The sequence below is a fragment of the Pangasianodon hypophthalmus genome, chromosome 8 (genome assembly GCF_027358585.1).
Source record: "Pangasianodon hypophthalmus isolate fPanHyp1 chromosome 8, fPanHyp1.pri, whole genome shotgun sequence".
Lineage (NCBI taxonomy): Eukaryota > Metazoa > Chordata > Actinopteri > Siluriformes > Pangasiidae > Pangasianodon > Pangasianodon hypophthalmus.
In genome coordinates, this window is record NC_069717.1 from 455,826 (window position 1) to 478,325 (window position 22,500).

At 42.5% G+C, this 22,500-nt stretch overlaps 2 protein-coding genes across 3 annotated transcripts in view; one reads left to right on the forward strand and one right to left on the reverse strand.

Annotated features, from left to right (window-relative positions):
* Window positions 1-7,081, reverse strand: part of sap30bp (SAP30 binding protein) — a 20,333-nt gene extending 13,252 nt beyond the window's left edge. The window contains exons 1-3 of the mRNA XM_053236429.1: window positions 6,911-7,081; window positions 4,937-5,052; window positions 2,845-2,889 (exon numbers count right to left, since the gene is read on the reverse strand). Coding sequence (XP_053092404.1) covers window positions 2,845-2,889; window positions 4,937-5,052; window positions 6,911-7,064 — 315 coding nt within the window. The 5' untranslated portion in view covers window positions 7,065-7,081. The remainder of the gene's footprint in view (window positions 1-2,844; window positions 2,890-4,936; window positions 5,053-6,910) is intronic.
* An 861-nt stretch (window positions 7,082-7,942) lies between these two features.
* Window positions 7,943-22,500, forward strand: part of spag17 (sperm associated antigen 17) — a 44,619-nt gene continuing 30,061 nt past the window's right edge. The window contains exons 1-5 of one of the 2 annotated variants that reach the window (XM_053236510.1): window positions 7,943-8,220; window positions 8,375-8,515; window positions 9,285-9,344; window positions 9,445-9,576; window positions 9,881-10,016. In XM_053236510.1, the coding sequence (XP_053092485.1) occupies window positions 8,125-8,220; window positions 8,375-8,515; window positions 9,285-9,344; window positions 9,445-9,576; window positions 9,881-10,016 (565 nt within the window). In that variant the 5' untranslated portion in view covers window positions 7,943-8,124. The remainder of the gene's footprint in view (window positions 8,221-8,374; window positions 8,516-9,284; window positions 9,345-9,444; window positions 9,577-9,880; window positions 10,017-22,500) is intronic. The other variant, XM_053236509.1, reaches the window with a different exon arrangement.

Below are 22,500 nucleotides of genomic sequence, written 5' to 3' on the forward strand. Positions count from 1 at the left end.
TTAAAGTTTTAAACGAAAATGTTTTTTTAACATCTACAGAATCATTAATCACACACACACACACACACACACACTCTCTCACACACACACACACACACACTCTCACACACACACACACACACTCTCTCACACACACACACACACACACACACACACACACTCTCTCACACACACACACACACACACACTCTCGCGCGCACACACTCTCGCGCGCACACACACACACACTCTCGCGCGCGCGCGCGCACACACTCTCGCGCGCGCGCGCACACACTCTCGCGCGCGCGCGCACACACACTCGCGCGCGCGCGCACACACACTCTCGCGCGCGCGCACACACACTCTCGCGCGCGCGCACACACACTCGCGCACACACACACTCGCGCACACACACACTCGCACTCTCGCACACACACACTCGCACTCTCGCACACACACACTCGCGCGCACACACACTCTCGCACACACGCACGCTCTCACTCTCGCACACACGCACGCTCTCACTCTCGCACACACGCACGCTCTCACTCTCGCACACACGCACGCTCTCACTCTCGCACACACGCACGCTCTCACTCTCGCACACACGCACACTCTCACTCTCGCACACACGCACACTCTCACTCTCGCACACACGCACACTCTCACTCTCGCACACGCACACGCACACGCTCACTCTCGCACACACGCACACGCTCACTCTCGCACACACGCACACGCTCACTCTCGCACACACGCACACGCTCACTCTCGCACACACGCACACGCTCACTCTCGCACACACGCACACTCTCGCACACTCTCACTCTCGCACACTCTCACTCTCGCACACTCTCACTCTCGCACACTCGCACACTCGCACACTCGCACACTCGCACTCTCGCACTCTCGCACACACACACTCGCACACACACACTCTCACACACACTCTCACACACACTCTCACACGCACTCGCACACTCGCACTCGCACACTCGCACTCGCACACTCGCACACGCACACTCGCACACGCACACTCGCACACGCACACTCGCACACTCGCACACACACACTCGCACACTCGCACACACACACACACACACTCTCACACTCGCACACACACACACTCTCACACTCGCACACACACACACTCGCACACACACACACTCTCACACTCGCACACACACACACTCTCACACTCGCACACACACACACTCTCACACTCGCACACACACACACACTCTCACACACGCACACTCTCACACTCGCACACACTCGCACTCGCACACTCTCGCACTCGCACACTCTCGCACTCGCACACTCTCGCACTCGCACACTCTCGCACTCGCACACTCTCGCACTCGCACACTCTCGCACTCGCACACACACTCTCGCACTCGCACACACACTCTCGCACTCGCACACACACTCTCGCACTCGCACACACACTCTCGCACACACACTCTCGCACACACACTCTCGCACACACACTCTCGCACACACTCTCGCACACACACTCTCGCACACACACTCTCGCACACACACTCTCGCACACACACACACTTTCACTCTCCCTCACATGCGCACACACTCTTGCGCACACACTCTCCCTCACAAAAGTTAATACTGATTGAAAAAATGTAAAGTGCTACACAGGTGGAAGTTTTAGAGGAAACTCGACAATGAAATAATAAAACTTTAATGCTAACTGGTGTTTAGTGATTGCGCATCACTTCCTGTGGTGATGGTGTTTTATTCCTGCAGGGCGCGGTCACGTGACGTTCCTCTGAAACAGCGCAGGAGTCGGAACACGCCTCACGCCTCACAGCTCAGAAATGTTCAGCGCTAATGAACACAGCGAGGTCGTGTGGCTGCTTGTCTTCAGGAACATCAGCACCACATCAAAACATCGAGTTTAACCTTTTACTGAGACGCTGTTCGCAAAATCTCTCTCTAAAGTAGAACAACGTTTATGGACTTTACAGTTCTGAGCTCCTGAGCTGCACTGTGATTTATATTTAAAAGATTAAAATAAAAAGACACAATGTTTTGATAATCTTTAAAAGTTAGCTAAATATACAACAGCTAAATCCTGACGAACTTCAGCTACATAACTAACACTTAAAACATACACGTGTTCTTAAAACCTAGCTAGTTAAGTTTCTTCAGGTCTAATAAAAACTCATTAATTAATAGTTTAATAAAAACTAGCTACAACTAAAAATACACAACATTTAACCTGTAACAAACGTTATTAGCTAAATCTAACTATCTCAAGTATAAAATGTCTCTAAAATTCACATTTTAAATGTTTTAAACCGGCACAAATTTTTGATAATCATTTCATTTAGCTACGATGCCCTGATTTAGCTAGCACTTACAAATTATACTTAATTTTATAATCATTCATTAAATGTAGCTGATAAGCTAAAAAAAACATATCTAGCTAACATTAAAACACGTCACACTTAGCTAGCTAGCTTACATTCATAACTTGTACTAATCCTTGAAAGTTAACTAGTTATACAAAACCTAAAACCTGACAAACTTCAGCTGGACAGCTAACAATTAAAACTCGATCTTAAAACCTAGCTAGTTCAGTTTAATCAGATTTCCGACTAGCCAAAAACAGAAACATAAACTTTAGCTAACTAACTCTAAAAATACACAACATTTAAACTCAAATTTACTTTAATTTAATTTACTACATTTCAATTTTTCTTAACAAAACTTTATCATTATTACAATAAAATAAAATTGAATTGAATTAGCTTCACAAATTAATGGTACGTTTGTAACTTAAAAATAAATCTAAAAGATAAAATAGATTAAATGTTAGAGTTTTTTCTTTCTTTGTCCAAATACCTTTGAATCCTCGTGAGGTTCAGCCGAGTCAGAATCGTCCGCTTCCTACACACACACACACACACACACACACACACACACACACACACACAAACACACACAAACACACACAAACACACACAAACACAAACACACACACACACAGAGGAATTTATAAGATTTATAACACATTTATTAATAATCATCAGTAAACATGAGAGAGCTGTGTGGAAGGGAGTGGATGTTTAGGAAAACTTCAGGAATTCAGATTTAAAAACAGAACACAATAAAATGATCTGATTTATAAATAAAGTCATGTGTAAAAGTTTTATATTGTATTTATAAATAAAGTCATGTGTAAAAGTTTTATATTGTATTTATAAATAAAGTCATGTGTGGATGTGAATAAAGGATGAAGCTAATCTTATAGTTATGGATGAAAAAAAAAAGAGGAAAATGAAATTATTTAACACGAACTGCATTTAGAAATATCTAAACACACACAATATCAATAAATATGTATATATATATATATATATATATATATAAAATGTATGTACATATAAAGTAAAAACATTTGAAAACACTCAGAAAAGAAAACATCGACTGAATCGTGAGTGCGTTCGCATGACTCATTAATAATATTCTTATTTTATAATCTGATTTTTATTGATATTCTATAATAACATCAGCCTGTGAAACATTTCTAACATTAAACACACTTTATTTTTAATAATTTAACACTGTTAATATCTTAACCCAATATATTATTGTTTTAACCCAATAAACTGATGTATTATATATAAATATATAAATATTAACAGCCTAATAACTCAATGAATCTAATTTATTATAGAATTAATTTCTCTATTTAAATTTGTATAATCTTTTAATTTCCTGATTTAACCCAATTCATTACAGACTTTCTTTTAAAAATATCCTAATCTAATATCACAATGTATTCTAATTTTTATTATTCAAATTTAATCGGATGTATTATGTAAATTTTTTATACTCTCTCTTAATAAGCCGATTAATTATATTATTAATAGCAAGTTATTAATAAAACTATAACCTAATAAACCAACATGGCGTTAATATTCTAACTTAAAATAAATTCGCACACGGTTTCTTTAAAAACATCCTAACTTACAGAACTCCATCTATATTTTAGATATAAATGGTACACTATACTTCAACCCCACAGCGCCACCTGCTGGTGAAGACTTTACACACTTTACTGCAGCGTCACTCTGCTCAGAGACTCAGGGGTTCTCACACAGGGTTCTCACACAGGGTTCTCACACAGGGTTCTCACACAGGGTTCTCACACAGGGTTCTCACAGTGGGTTCTCACACAGGGTTCTCTCAGTGGGTTCTGTGACCCGCAGCCTATAAACAGCATTTCAGAGAAAATTCGGGGAAATCCTGCCCTGCGGTTTGTAACACTAAATAACTGAGATACAGGAATGTTGTCATATGATAACTTAAGGAAAGTATATAATTAAACACTAATTATTTGAGATGAAGGAATGTTATCGATATCATATGATAACATTCCTGTGTCTCAGTTATTTAGTAATTTTTAATGCAAGTGTTTAATCCACACACAATATTTTTTTTATTTTACGTCATGAACACGTCATTTGTATTGAGTAACTGAAACTGCTTCTGTAATCATCTCCGTGTTCTTCACTGGGCTTCGGATATAAATTTCGATGCTTTATAAATTATACATTATTAATATATTTATTAGAATCAGAATCAGAAAGATCTTTTATTGTCAGGTGGGCTCACACACACATACACACTCACACACACACTCACACACACACACACACACACACACACTCAAGGAATTTGACTTGGTATGAAGCTTCCAGAACACACATACCAAAAAGATGGCAAGACATATAATAATAAAATTTACAAATAATAATATTATTTGTCATTATAATAATAATAATAATAATAATAATAATAATAATAATTATTATTATTATTATTAAAGTGATTAGTCATTAGTAAAACTAACACACGTGTCTAATAAACACATGTGCAAAAATCCTGTAAACATCTGGATCGTGTACAAATCCAGTGGAAACAAACTGACCGAGATTCCGTCGTTCTCGTCGCTCTCTTCGTTCCCCGAGTCTCTCTCGTCTCCTTCCTCTGCTCGACCGGCGTCATCGTCCCCGTAACCGGCCGACACCAATCCCCCATGAGCCTCTGCGCCACACCACACGATATCAGTAATCAGTTACACACAAACACAGTCAGACCGCTGTACACAGATTACACACTGCTGTTAGGAATACAGAAACCGAACACTGAAGATTCCTGATCTGTAATAAATTAAAGCATCAGTTCCAAGCCTCAGGGACGAGGATCAGATCTGAGGAGATTTTTACCAACTGTTGTTTATAATGTTAATATCTGTGTGTGTGTGTGTGTGTGTGTGTGTGTGTGGGCGGAGCGATCGGACAAAAACATCAGATCACGATTCTCAAAGGCACAATAATTACATGATATTTATCATGTGCGTGTTGGGTGGAAGATGGAGCTTGATGATTGGAGGATGGAGCGTGTCGGGTGCAGGATGGAGCGTGTCGGGTGCAGGATGGAGCGTGTCGGGAGCAGGATGGAGCGTGTCGGGTGGAGCATGGAGCGTGTCGGGTGGAGCATGGAGCGTGTCGGGTGGAGCATGGAGCGTGTCGGGTGCAGGATGGAGCGTGTCGGGTGGAGGATGGAGCGTGTCGGGTGCAGGATGGAGCGTGTCGGGTGCAGGATGGAGCGTGTCGGGTGGAGGATGGAGCGTGTCGGGTGGAGGATGGAGCTTGATGATTGGAGGATGGAGCGTGTCGGGTGGAGGATGGAGCGTGTCGGGTGCAGGATGGAGCGTGTCGGGTGGAGGATGGAGCGTGTCGGGTGCAGGATGGAGCGTGTCGGGTGCAGGATGGAGCGTGTCGGGTGGAGGATGGAGCGTGTCGGGTGGAGGATGGAGCGTGTCGGGTGCAGGATGGAGCGTGTCGGGTGCAGGACGGAGCGTGTCGGGTGGAGGACGGAGCGTGTCAGGAGCAGGATGGAGCGTGTCGGGTGGAGGATGGAGCGTGTCGGGTGGAGGATGGAGCTTGATGATTGGAGGATGGAGCGTGTCGGGTGGAGGATGGAGCGTGTCGGGTGGAGGATGGAGCGTGTCGGGTGGAGGATGGAGCGTGTCGGGTGGAGGATGGAGCGTGTCGGGTGCAGGATGGAGCGTGTCGGGAGCAGGATGGAGCGTGTCGGGTGGAGGATGGAGCGTGTCGGGAGCAGGATGGAGCGTGTCGGGAGCAGGATGGAGCGTGTCGGGTGCAGGATGGAGCTTGATGATTGGAGGATGGAGCGTGTCGGGTGGAGGATGGAGCGTGTCGGGTGCAGGATGGAGCGTGTCGGGAGCAGGATGGAGCGTGTCGGGTGGAGGATGGAGCGTGTCGGGAGCAGGATGGAGCGTGTCGGGTGCAGGATGGAGCGTGTCGGGTGCAGGATGGAGCGTGTCGGGTGCAGGATGGAGCGTGTCGGGTGCAGGATGGAGCGTGTCGGGTGGAGGATGGAGCGTGTCGGGTGGAGGATGGAGCTTGATGATTGGAGGATGGCGTGTGTTGGGTGTTTTTTTTTTTCTCTATGTGTTTAATGTGTTTTTATATTGATTTGTTAATAGGCATTTTAATCAATTTCCATGACCAATCTAAAGTAGAAAAATATTACTGCTACTGATAATAATAATAATAATAATAATAATAATAATAATAATAATAATAAGTGTTTAATTACAGTTGTAGGTAAATAGACCTCAGTCAGTCAGTCAGTTATGTACACTCTCATTATTCGGTTGTATAAAAAGTTAACTAGATAATAATAACATCTAAACTGTATTATTTTAAGATTATGATGAATTCTGCACTTTATTATTCAGTGTAAACTGTAAATACAGAACATTAATGTTAGCGAGCGGAGGCGGATCACGCGAGCCGTACAGTGACTTCCTGTTTATTTCACTGAGTTAAAGCTCATTAAAAGGTTAATTTAGATAAAACACACAACACTGTACCTTGTTCATCGGTGTCTGGATCTGAGTCTTGCTCTGAATCGTCTCCATAAGCGGCTAAAGAAGACAGAAGTGCACTTTTCTTACCGCTCGCCATATTGACTCGGCTCGTCGCACAGTGATGACGCAGAACAATATATTTGTGCGCATGCGCCATGACCGGTTTCTCTCCAGCTAAATAAGAATACTAATAAAACGGAGATTAACGAATTAAGCATAAAACTATAAAATAATTAAGAGTTATGATAACGCTTAGAGTGATATCCTATATTTTTAAGCTTTGTTTATATTTTTACTTTTAACTTTTTAACTTCAGTGTATTTTTGTGCATTTTTTGGGATTAAAACATTCATGTTGGAACACACCGCTGACAAAAACACTAACTATAATAATCACTGCAACACAGAAATCATGTTTATTGATATATTTTATGGTAATGTTTATAAGCCAATATTTGGCCAACCTTTAGTTCAGCCCTAACATATATATTGTTTATTATATATATTAAATATATATTTTTAAATTTGGGAATAGAAATGATCAATTAATCACAATTTTCTATATTATCTATGTGTAGTATAAACATTTTGTATTATTTTTCGTTGGTTTAAGTACAACATGATCTCAAAAATAAATAAATTAAAAAACACACTTCCCATAAAAACACACTTCTCTCAGTCTTCTTTGCTAAATAACAGCCATTATTTTACTTTAAATTATTTAAAACATCTTTTTATTTATTTATTTTCATTATTTAGTTAGCACTCACTCTGCAGAGAGCCAAGCGCCTGGAAGAGCCGGAATGCCCGGATGAAAGGAAGACATCTGATTGGTCCAGGCGACTTCCGCATTCCAAACCGGACAACAAGAAATACACAGATATTTATAAATATATATTTTTTACATTTTTGAAAAATATAGGAATACACACTGTGCTGCAATATGGTATTTTTTAACCACTTATTCAAATTAATCCTGTTGATTATTTTTATGTTTGGAACTTTACTTCCGGTGTTGAGAGGCGACGCTGCTACGCGATGGTTTGTTTGGTTGCTATGGGTTACCACAGTTCTCTCCCAGACACATACAGCAACTTCAGCACAATCATTCGTTTAATGAGTTAATCTGTAGTGCGATTTCGACCTGAATGAAAAAGGCTGGCTGACGGATGTGTGTGTGAAGGCTGTTGACTGTGCAGTGTGTGAAACCGGACTGAAATGGCTCCTAAACGCGCTAAGAGTGAGGGCAGCGGAAGTGCAGGTGCAGTGGGGAAGCAGGGGGAAGCGGCTCTGAGCTCAGCTGTGCTGCAGGAGGTACACTCTCCTCCCATCCACACACTCACAGCAAAAACATTACACACAGTACACACACTTACAAGCTCCACTGTGACCATAATGTAAAATGAAGAATATAATAATAATAAATGAATGAAAATGAGTATGAAGTGTGTGTGTGTGTGTGTTGTAGGAGTGTTGGGGTGTGTGTGTGTCTCTGGTGGTGTGTGACAGTGTGTATGATGAGGTGTGTATGAGAGCTCTGTGTCACGCCGTACAGCAGCCCCTCCGTCGCCTCTTCACACTCCTGTCCTGGGAGAACCTGCTGCAGAAGGTACAGAACCTCGGCTCTCTAACCAACAAACCCCCGCGTGATGAAGCGGAGTCACTGTTAGCACCCTGAAGTTGATTATTTTCCTATAACTGCACACCCCCAAGTGTTTTATTCCTCTTACACCACAGCAATTTACCAATAATGACAATATTTAATTTTTTTTAAAAAACGAAACATTATATTTTTTATCCGTTTATTGTTACATTGAATGTGAAACGAGTTAGTTCCTGTTGTCGCGTATGTTATAGCAGCTATAAACAGTCGTTCCCTCACCAGACTCTCTTTATTCTCTCTCTTCAAGTTAATAAAATAAAAATACACAAAGAAGCGTAAACTCCTCTGTCCTGAAGACGTCGGAAAACTTAAAGTTACAGCTTTACCTCTGACTGTTACAAAGCGCTGACACTGGAGACTCCTTCCATACGTGTTACACAAACGTCTCCTTACTTTAAGAAAGATGTTTTCTTAATCCATTTATATGGAGCGTCCTTCGTACACGTCCCTGTAAACAAGCCGTTGCTATAGAAACGATAATGTATTAGAATGAGTGCATTAATATAAACCTGTGCTACTGTCAGAGCTGCTGTTATAGAAAACTAATCAACACCTTCTGACCAATCAGAGTCCAGAACTCAGCAGCGCTGTGGTGTAAATGCGATCATATCTCATGTTGTCTCCTGAATATTCATATTTTATTCCAGAAATATGTTATTACATGCTCACGCACGTTATATGCAGTGTTAATAAATCATCGTCTAATGCGTCTCAGGTTAATGATCTCGGGAACCCAAAGACGAGGAAGATCAAAGAGCTTCCTGCATTTTATGAGGTAAAAAAAACACACTGCACAAATATTACAGATAAAACACATAAGGTGGTGTTTAACGAAGTGTGTGTGTGTGTGTGTGTGTGTGTGTGTGTGTGTGTAGGTGACAGAGGTGGCGAGGTCAGTGTTGGACTCAGGAGACGAGCTTTCTGTTGACTTGGTGGCAAAATTAGTGAAGTTTCAACTGCTGGACATCAAGAACACTGACATGCAGAGAAGAGCTGCAGTACAGAGAGTGAGAACACACACACACACACACACACACATATATATATATATACATAACACTCCACACACTCCCACTGTTTGAGCTGTGATGAGTGTTCAGGTTGTGTGGAGTGATTTCTCTCACTACTTCACATTATTTTACTACTCCATAGTATTATGGAATATTTTGTGCAGATTTATGACATAAACTCCCAATTAAGTCCATTTCAGTTCCAGAAAACTTCACAGGGGGTCAATACTTATGCACGGCATTTTACGTGAATGTGTATAACGTGTTTGTGTGTGGTTGTGTGTGTGTGTGTGTGAAACAGGCAGCAGGTTTACTGTCTCCAAGTGCTAAAGACTCAGCTAAAGGAGAAAAAGGTAAAAAAGCAGCAGAAGCTCCGCCTCCCTGTAAAGACACCAAACTGATACGCAGAGGAGACGAAAACACCAGCAGCTACATCGGTACGTCCTTACAAAGGTCAAAGGTCAACGACAGGATGACCTTAAAGCAGTATTTTCCGCTCCTGTAGTGTTCAGTACACAGCGGTGGTGTGTCAGTGTATTTACTCTGTTTCTTCTGTAGTTTTTAATTGCGATGCTGCGAACAGGATTTAAAAATAATTATGTGTTAATGTGTTATAGAGCAACTCGACACACAGCGAGTGTGTTAATGTGTTATAGAGCAACTCGACACACACAGCGAGTGTGTTAATGTGTTATAGAGCAACTCGACACACACAGCGAGTGTGTTAATGTGTTATAGAGCAACTCGACACACAGCGAGTGTGTTAATGTGTTATAGAGCAACTCGACACACAGCGAGTGTGTTAATGTGTTATAGAGCAACTCGACACACACAGCGAGTGTGTTAATGTGTTATAGAGCAACTCGACACACAGCGAGTGTGTTAATGTGTTATAGAGCAACTCGACACACAGCGAGTGTGTTAATGTGTTATAGAGCAACTCGACACACACAGCGAGTGTGTTAATGTGTTATAGAGCAGCTCAACACACAGCGAGTGTGTTAATGTGTTATAGAGCAGCTCAACACACAGCGAGTGTGTTAATGTGTTATAGAGCAACTCGACACACAGCGAGTGTGTTAATGTGTTATAGAGCAGCTCAACACACACAGCGAGTGTGTTAATGTGTTATAGAGCAACTCGACACACAACGAGTGTGTTAATGTGTTGTATAGCAACTCGACACACACAGCGAGTGTGTTAATGTGTTATAGAGCAACTCGACACACAGCGAGTGTGTTAATGTGTTATAGAGCAACTCGACACACAGCGAGTGTGTTAATGTGTTTATAGAGCAACTCGACACACAGCGAGTGTGTTAATGTGTTATAGAGCAACTCGACACACAGCGAGTGTGTTAATGTGTTATAGAGCAACTCGACACACACAGCGAGTGTGTTAATGTGTTATAGAGCAACTCGACACACAGCGAGTGTGTTAATGTGTTATAGAGCAACTCGACACACACAGCGAGTGTGTTAATGTGTTATAGAGCAACTCGACACACAGCGAGTGTGTTAATGTGTTATAGAGAAACTCGACACACACAGCGAGTGTGTTAATGTGTTATAGAGCAACTCGACACACAGCGAGTGTGTTAATGTGTTTATAGAGCAACTCGACACACAGCGAGTGTGTTAATGTGTTTATAGAGCAACTCGACACACAGCGAGTGTGTTAATGTGTTATAGAGCAACTCGACACACAGCGAGTGTGTTAATGTGTTTATAGAGCAACTCGACACACACAGCGAGTGTGTTAATGTGTTTATAGAGCAACTCGACACACAGCGAGTGTGTTAATGTGTTATAGAGCAACTCGACACACAGCGAGTGTGTTAATGTGTTATAGAGCAACTCGACACACAGCGAGTGTGTTAATGTGTTAATGTGTTATAGAGCAACTCGACACACAGCGAGTGTGTTAATGTGTTAATGTGTTATAGAGCAACTCGACACACACAGCGAGTGTGTTAATGTGTTATAGAGCAACTCGACACACAGCGAGTGTGTTAATGTGTTATAGAGCAACTCGACACACAGCGAGTGTGTTAATGTGTTATAGAGCAACTCGACACACAGCGAGTGTGTTAATGTGTTTATAGAGCAACTCGACACACAGCGAGTGTGTTAATGTGTTTATAGAGCAACTCGACACACAGCGGGTGTGTTAATGTGTTTATAGAGCAACTCGACACACAGCGGGTGTGTTAATGTGTTATAGAGCAACTCGACACACAGCGAGTGTGTTAATGTGTTATAGAGCAACTCGACACACACAGCGAGTGTGTTAATGTGTTTATAGAGCAACTCGACACGCAGCGAGTGTGTTAATGTGTTTATAGAGCAACTCGACACACAGCGAGTGTGTTAATGTGTTTATAGAGCAACTCGACACGCAGCGAGTGTGTTAATGTGTTTATAGAGCAACTCGACACACAGCGAGTGTGTTAATGTGTTATAGAGCAACTCGACACACAGCGAGTGTGTTAATGTGTTTATAGAGCAACTCGACACACACAGCGAGTGTGTTAATGTGTTATAGAGCAACTCGACACACAGCGAGTGTGTTAATGTGTTATAGAGCAACTCGACACACAGCGAGTGTGTTAATGTGTTATAGAGCAACTTGACACACGGCGAGTGTGTTAATGTGTTTATAGAGCAACTTGACACACAGCGAGTGTGTTAATGTGTTTGTAGAGCAACTCGACACACACAGCGAGTGTGTTAATGTGTTAATGTGTTATAGAGCAACTCGACACACACAGCGAGTGTGTTAATGTGTTATAGAGCAACTCGACACACAGCGAGTGTGTTAATGTGTTATAGAGCAACTCGACACACACAGCGAGTGTGTTAATGTGTTTATAGAGCAACTCGACACACAGCGAGTGTGTTAATGTGTTATAGAGCAGCTCAACACACACAGCGAGTGTGTTAATGTGTTATAGAGCAACTCGACACACAGCGAGTGTGTTAATGTGTTTATAGAGCAACTCGACACACAGCGAGTGTGTTAATGTGTTATAGAGCAACTCGACACACAGCGAGTGTGTTAATGTGTTTATAGAGCAACTCGACACACAGCGAATGTGTTAATGTGTTTATAGAGCAACTCGACACACAGCGAGTGTGTTAATGTGTTATAGAGCAACTCGACACACAGCGAGTGTGTTAATGTGTTTATAGAGCAACTCGACACACACAGCGAGTGTGTTAATGTGTTTATAGAGCAACTCGACACACAGCGAGTGTGTTAATGTGTTATAGAGCAACTCGACACACGGCGAGTGTGTTAATGTGTTTATAGAGCAACTCGACACACACAGCGAGTGTGTTAATGTGTTAATGTGTTATAGAGCAACTCGACACACAGCGAGTGTGTTAATGTGTTATAGAGCAACTTGACACACAGCGAGTGTGTTAATGTGTTTATAGAGCAACTCGACACACAGCGAATGTGTTAATGTGTTTATAGAGCAACTCGACACACAGCGAGTGTGTTAATGTGTTATAGAGCAACTCGACACACAGCGAGTGTGTTAATGTGTTTATAGAGCAACTCGACACACACAGCGAGTGTGTTAATGTGTTTATAGAGCAACTCGACACACGGCGAGTGTGTTAATGTGTTTATAGAGCAACTCGACACACACAGCGAGTGTGTTAATGTGTTTATAGAGCAACTCGACACACAGCGAGTGTGTTAATGTGTTAATGTGTTATAGAGCAACTCGACACACAGCGAGTGTGTTAATGTGTTTATAGAGCAACTCGACACACAGCGAGTGTGTTAATGTGTTTATAGAGCAACTCGACACACAGCGAGTGTGTTAATGTGTTATAGAGCAACTCGACACACAGCGAGTGTGTTAATGTGTTATAGAGCAGCTCAACACACAGCGAGTGTGTTAATGTGTTATAGAGCAACTCGACACACAGCGAGTGTGTTAATGTGTTATAGAGCAACTCGACACACAGCGAGTGTGTTAATGTGTTATAGAGCAGCTCAACACACAGCGAGTGTGTTAATGTGTTATAGAGCAACTCGACACACACAGCGAGTGTGTTAATGTGTTTATAGAGCAACTCGACACACAGCGAGTGTGTTAATGTGTTTATAGAGCAACTCGACACACAGCGAGTGTGTTAATGTGTTATAGAGCAACTCGACACACAGCGAGTGTGTTAATGTGTTATAGAGCAGCTCAACACACAGCGAGTGTGTTAATGTGTTATAGAGCAGCTCGACACACAGCGAGTGTGTTAATGTGTTTATAGAGCAACTCGACACGCAGCGAGTGTGTTAATGTGTTTATAGAGCAACTCGACACACAGCGAGTGTGTTAATGTGTTATAGAGCAACTCGACACACAGCGAGTGTGTTAATGTGTTTATAGAGCAACTCGACACACACAGCGAGTGTGTTAATGTGTTATAGAGCAACTCGACACACAGCGAGTGTGTTAATGTGTTATAGAGCAGCTCAACACACACAGCGAGTGAGTTAATGTGTTATAGAGCAACTCGACACACAGCGAGTGTGTTAATGTGTTATAGAGCAACTCGACACACAGCGAGTGTGTTAATGTGTTATAGAGCAACTTGACACACGGCGAGTGTGTTAATGTGTTTATAGAGCAACTTGACACACAGCGAGTGTGTTAATGTGTTTGTAGAGCAACTCGACACACACAGCGAGTGTGTTAATGTGTTAATGTGTTATAGAGCAACTCGACACACACAGCGAGTGTGTTAATGTGTTATAGAGCAACTCGACACACAGCGAGTGTGTTAATGTGTTATAGAGCAACTCGACACACACAGCGAGTGTGTTAATGTGTTATAGAGCAAGTCGACACACAGCGAGTGTGTTAATGTGTTATAGAGAAACTCGACACACACAGCGAGTGTGTTAATGTGTTATAGAGCAACTCGACACACAGCGAGTGTGTTAATGTGTTTATAGAGCAACTCGACACACAGCGAGTGTGTTAATGTGTTTATAGAGCAACTCGACACACAGCGAGTGTGTTAATGTGTTATAGAGCAACTCGACACACAGCGAGTGTGTTAATGTGTTTATAGAGCAACTCGACACACACAGCGAGTGTGTTAATGTGTTTATAGAGCAACTCGACACACAGCGAGTGTGTTAATGTGTTATAGAGCAACTCGACACACAGCGAGTGTGTTAATGTGTTTATAGAGCAACTCGACACACAGCGGGTGTGTTAATGTGTTTATAGAGCAACTCGACACACAGCGGGTGTGTTAATGTGTTATAGAGCAACTCGACACACAGCGAGTGTGTTAATGTGTTATAGAGCAACTCGACACACACAGCGAGTGTGTTAATGTGTTTATAGAGCAACTCGACACGCAGCGAGTGTGTTAATGTGTTTATAGAGCAACTCGACACACAGCGAGTGTGTTAATGTGTTTATAGAGCAACTCGACACGCAGCGAGTGTGTTAATGTGTTTATAGAGCAACTCGACACACAGCGAGTGTGTTAATGTGTTATAGAGCAACTCGACACACAGCGAGTGTGTTAATGTGTTTATAGAGCAACTCGACACACACAGCGAGTGTGTTAATGTGTTATAGAGCAACTCGACACACAGCGAGTGTGTTAATGTGTTATAGAGCAACTCGACACACAGCGAGTGTGTTAATGTGTTATAGAGCAACTTGACACACGGCGAGTGTGTTAATGTGTTTATAGAGCAACTTGACACACAGCGAGTGTATTAATGTGTTTGTAGAGCAACTCGACACACACAGCGAGTGTGTTAATGTGTTAATGTGTTATAGAGCAACTCGACACACACAGCGAGTGTGTTAATGTGTTATAGAGCAACTCGACACACAGCGAGTGTGTTAATGTGTTATAGAGCAACTCGACACACACAGCGAGTGTGTTAATGTGTTTATAGAGCAACTCGACACACAGCGAGTGTGTTAATGTGTTATAGAGCAGCTCAACACACACAGCGAGTGTGTTAATGTGTTATAGAGCAACTCGACACACAGCGAGTGTGTTAATGTGTTTATAGAGCAACTCGACACACACAGCGAGTGTGTTAATGTGTTTATAGAGCAACTCGACACACAGCGAGTGTGTTAATGTGTTATAGAGCAACTCGACACACAGCGAGTGTGTTAATGTGTTTATAGAGCAACTCGACACACAGCGAATGTGTTAATGTGTTTATAGAGCAACTCGACACACAGCGAGTGTGTTAATGTGTTATAGAGCAACTCGACACACAGCGAGTGTGTTAATGTGTTTATAGAGCAACTCGACACACACAGCGAGTGTGTTAATGTGTTTATAGAGCAACTCGACACACAGCGAGTGTGTTAATGTGTTATAGAGCAACTCGACACACGGCGAGTGTGTTAATGTGTTTATAGAGCAACTCGACACACACAGCGAGTGTGTTAATGTGTTAATGTGTTATAGAGCAACTCGACACACAGCGAGTGTGTTAATGTGTTATAGAGCAACTTGACACACAGCGAGTGTGTTAATGTGTTTATAGAGCAACTCGACACACAGCGAATGTGTTAATGTGTTTATAGAGCAACTCGACACACAGCGAGTGTGTTAATGTGTTATAGAGCAACTCGACACACAGCGAGTGTGTTAATGTGTTTATAGAGCAACTCGACACACACAGCGAGTGTGTTAATGTGTTTATAGAGCAACTCGACACACGGCGAGTGTGTTAATGTGTTTATAGAGCAACTCGACACACACAGCGAGTGTGTTAATGTGTTTATAGAGCAACTCGACACACAGCGAGTGTGTTAATGTGTTAATGTGTTATAGAGCAACTCGACACACAGCGAGTGTGTTAATGTGTTTATAGAGCAACTCGACACACAGCGAGTGTGTTAATGTGTTTATAGAGCAACTCGACACACAGCGAGTGTGTTAATGTGTTATAGAGCAACTCGACACACAGCGAGTGTGTTAATGTGTTATAGAGCAGCTCAACACACAGCGAGTGTGTTAATGTGTTATAGAGCAACTCGACACACAGCAAGTGTGTTAATGTGTTATAGAGCAACTCGACACACAGCGAGTGTGTTAATGTGTTATAGAGCAGCTCAACACACAGCGAGTGTGTTAATGTGTTATAGAGCAACTCGACACACACAGCGAGTGTGTTAATGTGTTTATAGAGCAACTCGACACACAGCGAGTGTGTTAATGTGTTTATAGAGCAACTCGACACACAGCGAGTGTGTTAATGTGTTATAGAGCAACTCGACACACAGCGAGTGTGTTAATGTGTTATAGAGCAGCTCAACACACAGCGAGTGTGTTAATGTGTTATAGAGCAGCTCGACACACAGCGAGTGTGTTAATGTGTTTATAGAGCAACTCGACACGCAGCGAGTGTGTTAATGTGTTTATAGAGCAACTCGACACACAGCGAGTGTGTTAATGTGTTATAGAGCAACTCGACACACAGCGAGTGTGTTAATGTGTTTATAGAGCAACTCGACACACACAGCGAGTGTGTTAATGTGTTATAGAGCAACTCGACACACAGCGAGTGTGTTAATGTGTTATAGAGCAGCTCAACACACACAGCGAGTGAGTTAATGTGTTATAGAGCAACTCGACACACAGCGAGTGTGTTAATGTGTTATAGAGCAACTCGACACACAGCGAGTGTGTTAATGTGTTATAGAGCAACTTGACACACGGCGAGTGTGTTAATGTGTTTATAGAGCAACTTGACACACAGCGAGTGTGTTAATGTGTTTGTAGAGCAACTCGACACACACAGCGAGTGTGTTAATGTGTTAATGTGTTATAGAGCAACTCGACACACACAGCGAGTGTGTTAATGTGTTATAGAGCAACTCGACACACAGCGAGTGTGTTAATGTGTTATAGAGCAACTCGACACACACAGCGAGTGTGTTAATGTGTTTATAGAGCAACTCGACACACAGCGAGTGTGTTAATGTGTTATAGAGCAACTCGACACACAGCGAGTGTGTTAATGTGTTATAGAGCAACTCGACACACAGCGAGTGTGTTAATGTGTTTATAGAGCAACTCGACACACAGCGAATGTGTTAATGTGTTTATAGAGCAACTCGACACACAGCGAGTGTGTTAATATGTTATAGAGCAACTCGACACACAGCGAGTGTGTTAATGTGTTTATAGAGCAACTCGACACACACAGCGAGTGTGTTAATGTGTTATAGAGCAACTCGACACACAGCGAGTGTGTTAATGTGTTTATAGAGCAACTCGACACACACAGCGAGTGTGTTAATGTGTTATAGAGCAACTCGACACACACAGCGAGTGTGTTAATGTGTTTATAGAGCAACTCGACACACAGCGAGTGTGTTAATGTGTTATAGAGCAACTCGACACACGGCGAGTGTGTTAATGTGTTTATAGAGCAACTCGACACACACAGCGAGTGTGTTAATGTGTTAATGTGTTATAGAGCAACTCGACACACAGCGAGTGTGTTAATGTGTTATAGAGCAACTTGACACACAGCGAGTGTGTTAATGTGTTTATAGAGCAACTCGACACACAGCGAATGTGTTAATGTGTTTATAGAGCAACTCGACACACAGCGAGTGTGTTAATGTGTTATAGAGCAACTCGACACACAGCGAGTGTGTTAATGTGTTTATAGAGCAACTCGACACACACAGCGAGTGTGTTAATGTGTTTATAGAGCAACTCGACACACGGCGAGTGTGTTAATGTGTTTATAGAGCAACTCGACACACACAGCGAGTGTGTTAATGTGTTTATAGAGCAACTCGACACACAGCGAGTGTGTTAATGTGTTTATAGAGCAACTCGACACACAGCGAGTGTGTTAATGTGTTTATAGAGCAACTCGACACACAGCGAGTGTGTTAATGTGTTATAGAGCAACTCGACACACAGCGAGTGTGTTAATGTGTTATAGAGCAGCTCAACACACAGCGAGTGTGTTAATGTGTTATAGAGCAACTCGACACACACAGCGAGTGTGTTAATGTGTTTATAGAGCAACTCGACACACAGCGAGTGTGTTAATGTGTTTATAGAGCAACTCGACACACAGCGAGTGTGTTAATGTGTTATAGAGCAACTCGACACACAGCGAGTGTGTTAATGTGTTATAGAGCAGCTCGACACACAGCGAGTGTGTTAATGTGTTATAGAGCAGCTCGACACACAGCGAGTGTGTTAATGTGTTATAGAGCAACTCGACACACACAGCGAGTGTGTTAATATGTTATAGAGCAACTCGACACACACAGCGAGTGTGTTAATGTGTTTATAGAGCAACTCGACACACAGCGAGTGTGTTAATGTGTTATAGAGCAACTCGACACACAGCGAGTGTGTTAATGTGTTATAGAGCAACTCGACACACAGCGAATGTGTTAATGTGTTATAGAGCAACTCGACACACACAGCGAGTGTGTTAATGTGTTATAGAGCAACTCGACACACAGCGAGTGTGTTAATGTGTTATAGAGCAACTCGACACACAGCGAGTGTGTTAATGTGTTATAGAGCAACTCGACACACAGCGAATGTGTTAATGTGTTTATAGAGCAACTCGACACACACAGCGAGTGTGTTAATGTGTTTATAGAGCAACTCGACACACAGCGAGTGTGTTAATGTGTTATAGAGCAACTCGACACACAGCGAATGTGTTAATGTGTTATAGAGCAACTCGACACACACAGCGAGTGTGTTAATGTGTTATAGAGCAGCTCGACACACAGCGAGTGTGTTAATGTGTTATAGAGCAACTCGACACACAGCGAGTGTGTTAATGTGTTATAGAGCAACTCGACACACACAGCGAGTGTGTTAATGTGTTAATGTGTTATAGAGCAACTCGACACACACAGCGAGTGTGTTAATGTGTTTATAGAGCAACTCGACACACAGCGAGTGTGTTAATGTGTTTATAGAGCAACTCGACACACGGCGAGTGTGTTAATGTGTTTATAGAGCAACTCGACACACACAGCGAGTGTGTTAATGTGTTTATAGAGCAACTCGACACACGGCGAGTGTGTTAATGTTTTTATAGAGCAACTCGACACACACAGCGAGTGTGTTAATGTGTTTATAGAGCAACTCGACACACAGCGAGTGTGTTAATGTGTTATAGAGCAACTCGACACACAGCGAGTGTGTTAATGTGTTTATAGAGCAACTCGACACACAGCGAGTGTGTTAATGTGTTATAGAGCAGCTCGACACACAGCGAGTGTGTTAATGTGTTATAGAGCAACTCGACACACAGCGAATGTGTTAATGTGTTATAGAGCAACTCGACACACACAGCGAGTGTGTTAATGTGTTATAGAGCAACTCGACACACAGCGAGTGTGATAATGTGTTATAGAGCAACTCGACACACAGCGAGTGTGTTAATGTGTTATAGAGCAACTCGACACACAGCGAATGTGTTAATGTGTTTATAGAGCAACTCGACACACACAGCGAGTGTGTTAATGTGTTATAGAGCAACTCGACACACAGCGAGTGTGTTAATGTGTTATAGAGAAACTCGACACACACAGGGAGTGTGTTAATGTGTTTATAGAGCAACTCGACACACAGCGAGTGTGTTGATGTGTTTATAGAGCAACTCGACACACAGCGAGTGTGTTAATGTGTTTATAGAGCAACTCGACACACACAGCGAGTGTGTTAATGTGTTTATAGAGCAACTCGACACACATCGAGTGTGTTAATGTGTTATAGAGCAACTCGACACACACAGCGAGTGTGTTAATGTGTTATAGAGCAACTCGACACACAGCGAGTGTGTTAATGTGTTATAGAGAAACTCGACACACACAGCGAGTGTGTTAATGTGTTTATAGAGCAACTCGACACACAGCGAGTGTGTTAATGTGTTATAGAGCAACTCGACACACAGCGAGTGTGTTAATGTGTTATAGAGCAACTCGACACACAGCGAGTGTGTTAATGTGTTATAGAGCAACTCGACACACACAGCGAGTGTGTTAATGTGTTTATAGAGCAACTCGACACACACAGCGAGTGTGTTAATGTGTTATAGAGCAACTCGACACACACAGCGAGTGTGTTAATGTGTTAATGTGTTATAGAGCAACTCGACACACACAGCGAGTGTGTTAATGTGTTTATAGAGCAACTCGACACACAGCGAGTGTGTTAATGTGTTATAGAGCAACTCGACACACAGCGAGTGTGTTAATGTGTTTATAGAGCAACTCGACACACGGCGAGTGTGTTAATGTGTTTATAGAGCAACTCGACACACAGCGAGTGTGTTAATGTGTTTATAGAGCAACTCGACACACGGCGAGTGTGTTAATGTGTTTATAGAGCAACTCGACACACAGCGAGTGTGTTAATGTGTTTATAGAGCAACTCGACACACGGCGAGTGTGTTAATGTGTTTATAGAGCAACTCGACACACACAGCGAGTGTGTTAATGTGTTTATAGAGCAACTCGACACACGGCGAGTGTGTTAATGTGTTTATAGAGCAACTCGACACACACAGCGAGTGTGTTAATGTGTTTATAGAGCAACTCGACACACACAGCGAGTGTGTTAATGTCTTTATAGAGCAACTCGACACACACAGCGAGTGTGTTAATGTGTTATAGAGAAACTCGACACACACAGCGAGTGTGTTAATGTGTTAATGTGTTATAGAGCAACTCGACACACACAGCGAGTGTGTTAATGTGTTATAGAGCAGCTCGACACACAGCGAGTGTGTTAATGTGTTTATAGAGCAACTCGACACACAGCGAGTGTGTTAATGTGTTATAGAGCAACTCGACACACACAGCGAGTGTGTTAATGTGTTATAGAGCAACTCGACACACAGCGAGTGTGTTAATGTGTTATAGAGCAACTCGACACACACAGCGAGTGTTAATGTGTTATAGAGCAACTCGACACACAGCGAGTGTGTTAATGTGTTATAGAGCAACTCGACACACACAGCGAGTGTGTTAATGTGTTATAGAGCAACTCGACACACAGCGAGTCTGTTAATGTGTTATAGAGCAGCTCAACACACACAGCGAGTGTGTTAATGTGTTATAGAGCAACTCGACACACAGCGAGTGTGTTAATGTGTTTATAGAGCAACTCGACACACAGCGAGTGTGTTAATGTGTTATAGAGCAACTCGACACACACAGCGAGTGTTAATGTGTTATAGAGCAACTCGACACACAGCGAGTGTGTTAATGTGTTTATAGAGCAACTCGACACACAGCGAGTGTGTTAATGTGTTATAGAGCAACTCGACACACACAGCGAGTGTTAATGTGTTATAGAGCAACTCGACACACAGCGAGTGTGTTAATGTGTTATAGAGCAACTCGACACACACAGCGAGTGTGTTAATGTGTTATAGAGCAACTCGACACACAGCGAGTGTGTTAATGTGTTATAGAGCAGCTCAACACACACAGCGAGTGTGTTAATGTGTTTATAGAGCAACTCGACACACAGCGAGTGTGTTAATGTGTTATAGAGCAGCTCGACACACACAGCGAGTGTGTTAATGTGTTATAGAGCAGCTCGACCCACACAGCGAGTGTGTTAATGTGTTATAGAGCAACTCGACACACAGCGAGTGTGTTAATGTGTTTATAGAGCAACTCAACACAGAACGAGTGTGTTAATGTGTTATAGAGCAGCTCGACACACACAGCGAGTGTGTTAATGTGTTATAGAGCAACTCGAAGATGTGTGTAAGAAATAGAAGCATCAAAAGGAATAAAAACATCCATGTGTATATGTGTATATATATATATAGCTGTAAAATTCCTGTTTATTGAATCGATATAGTGTTTATTCATTAAGACACCACAGCATGGATACAGCAGATGAT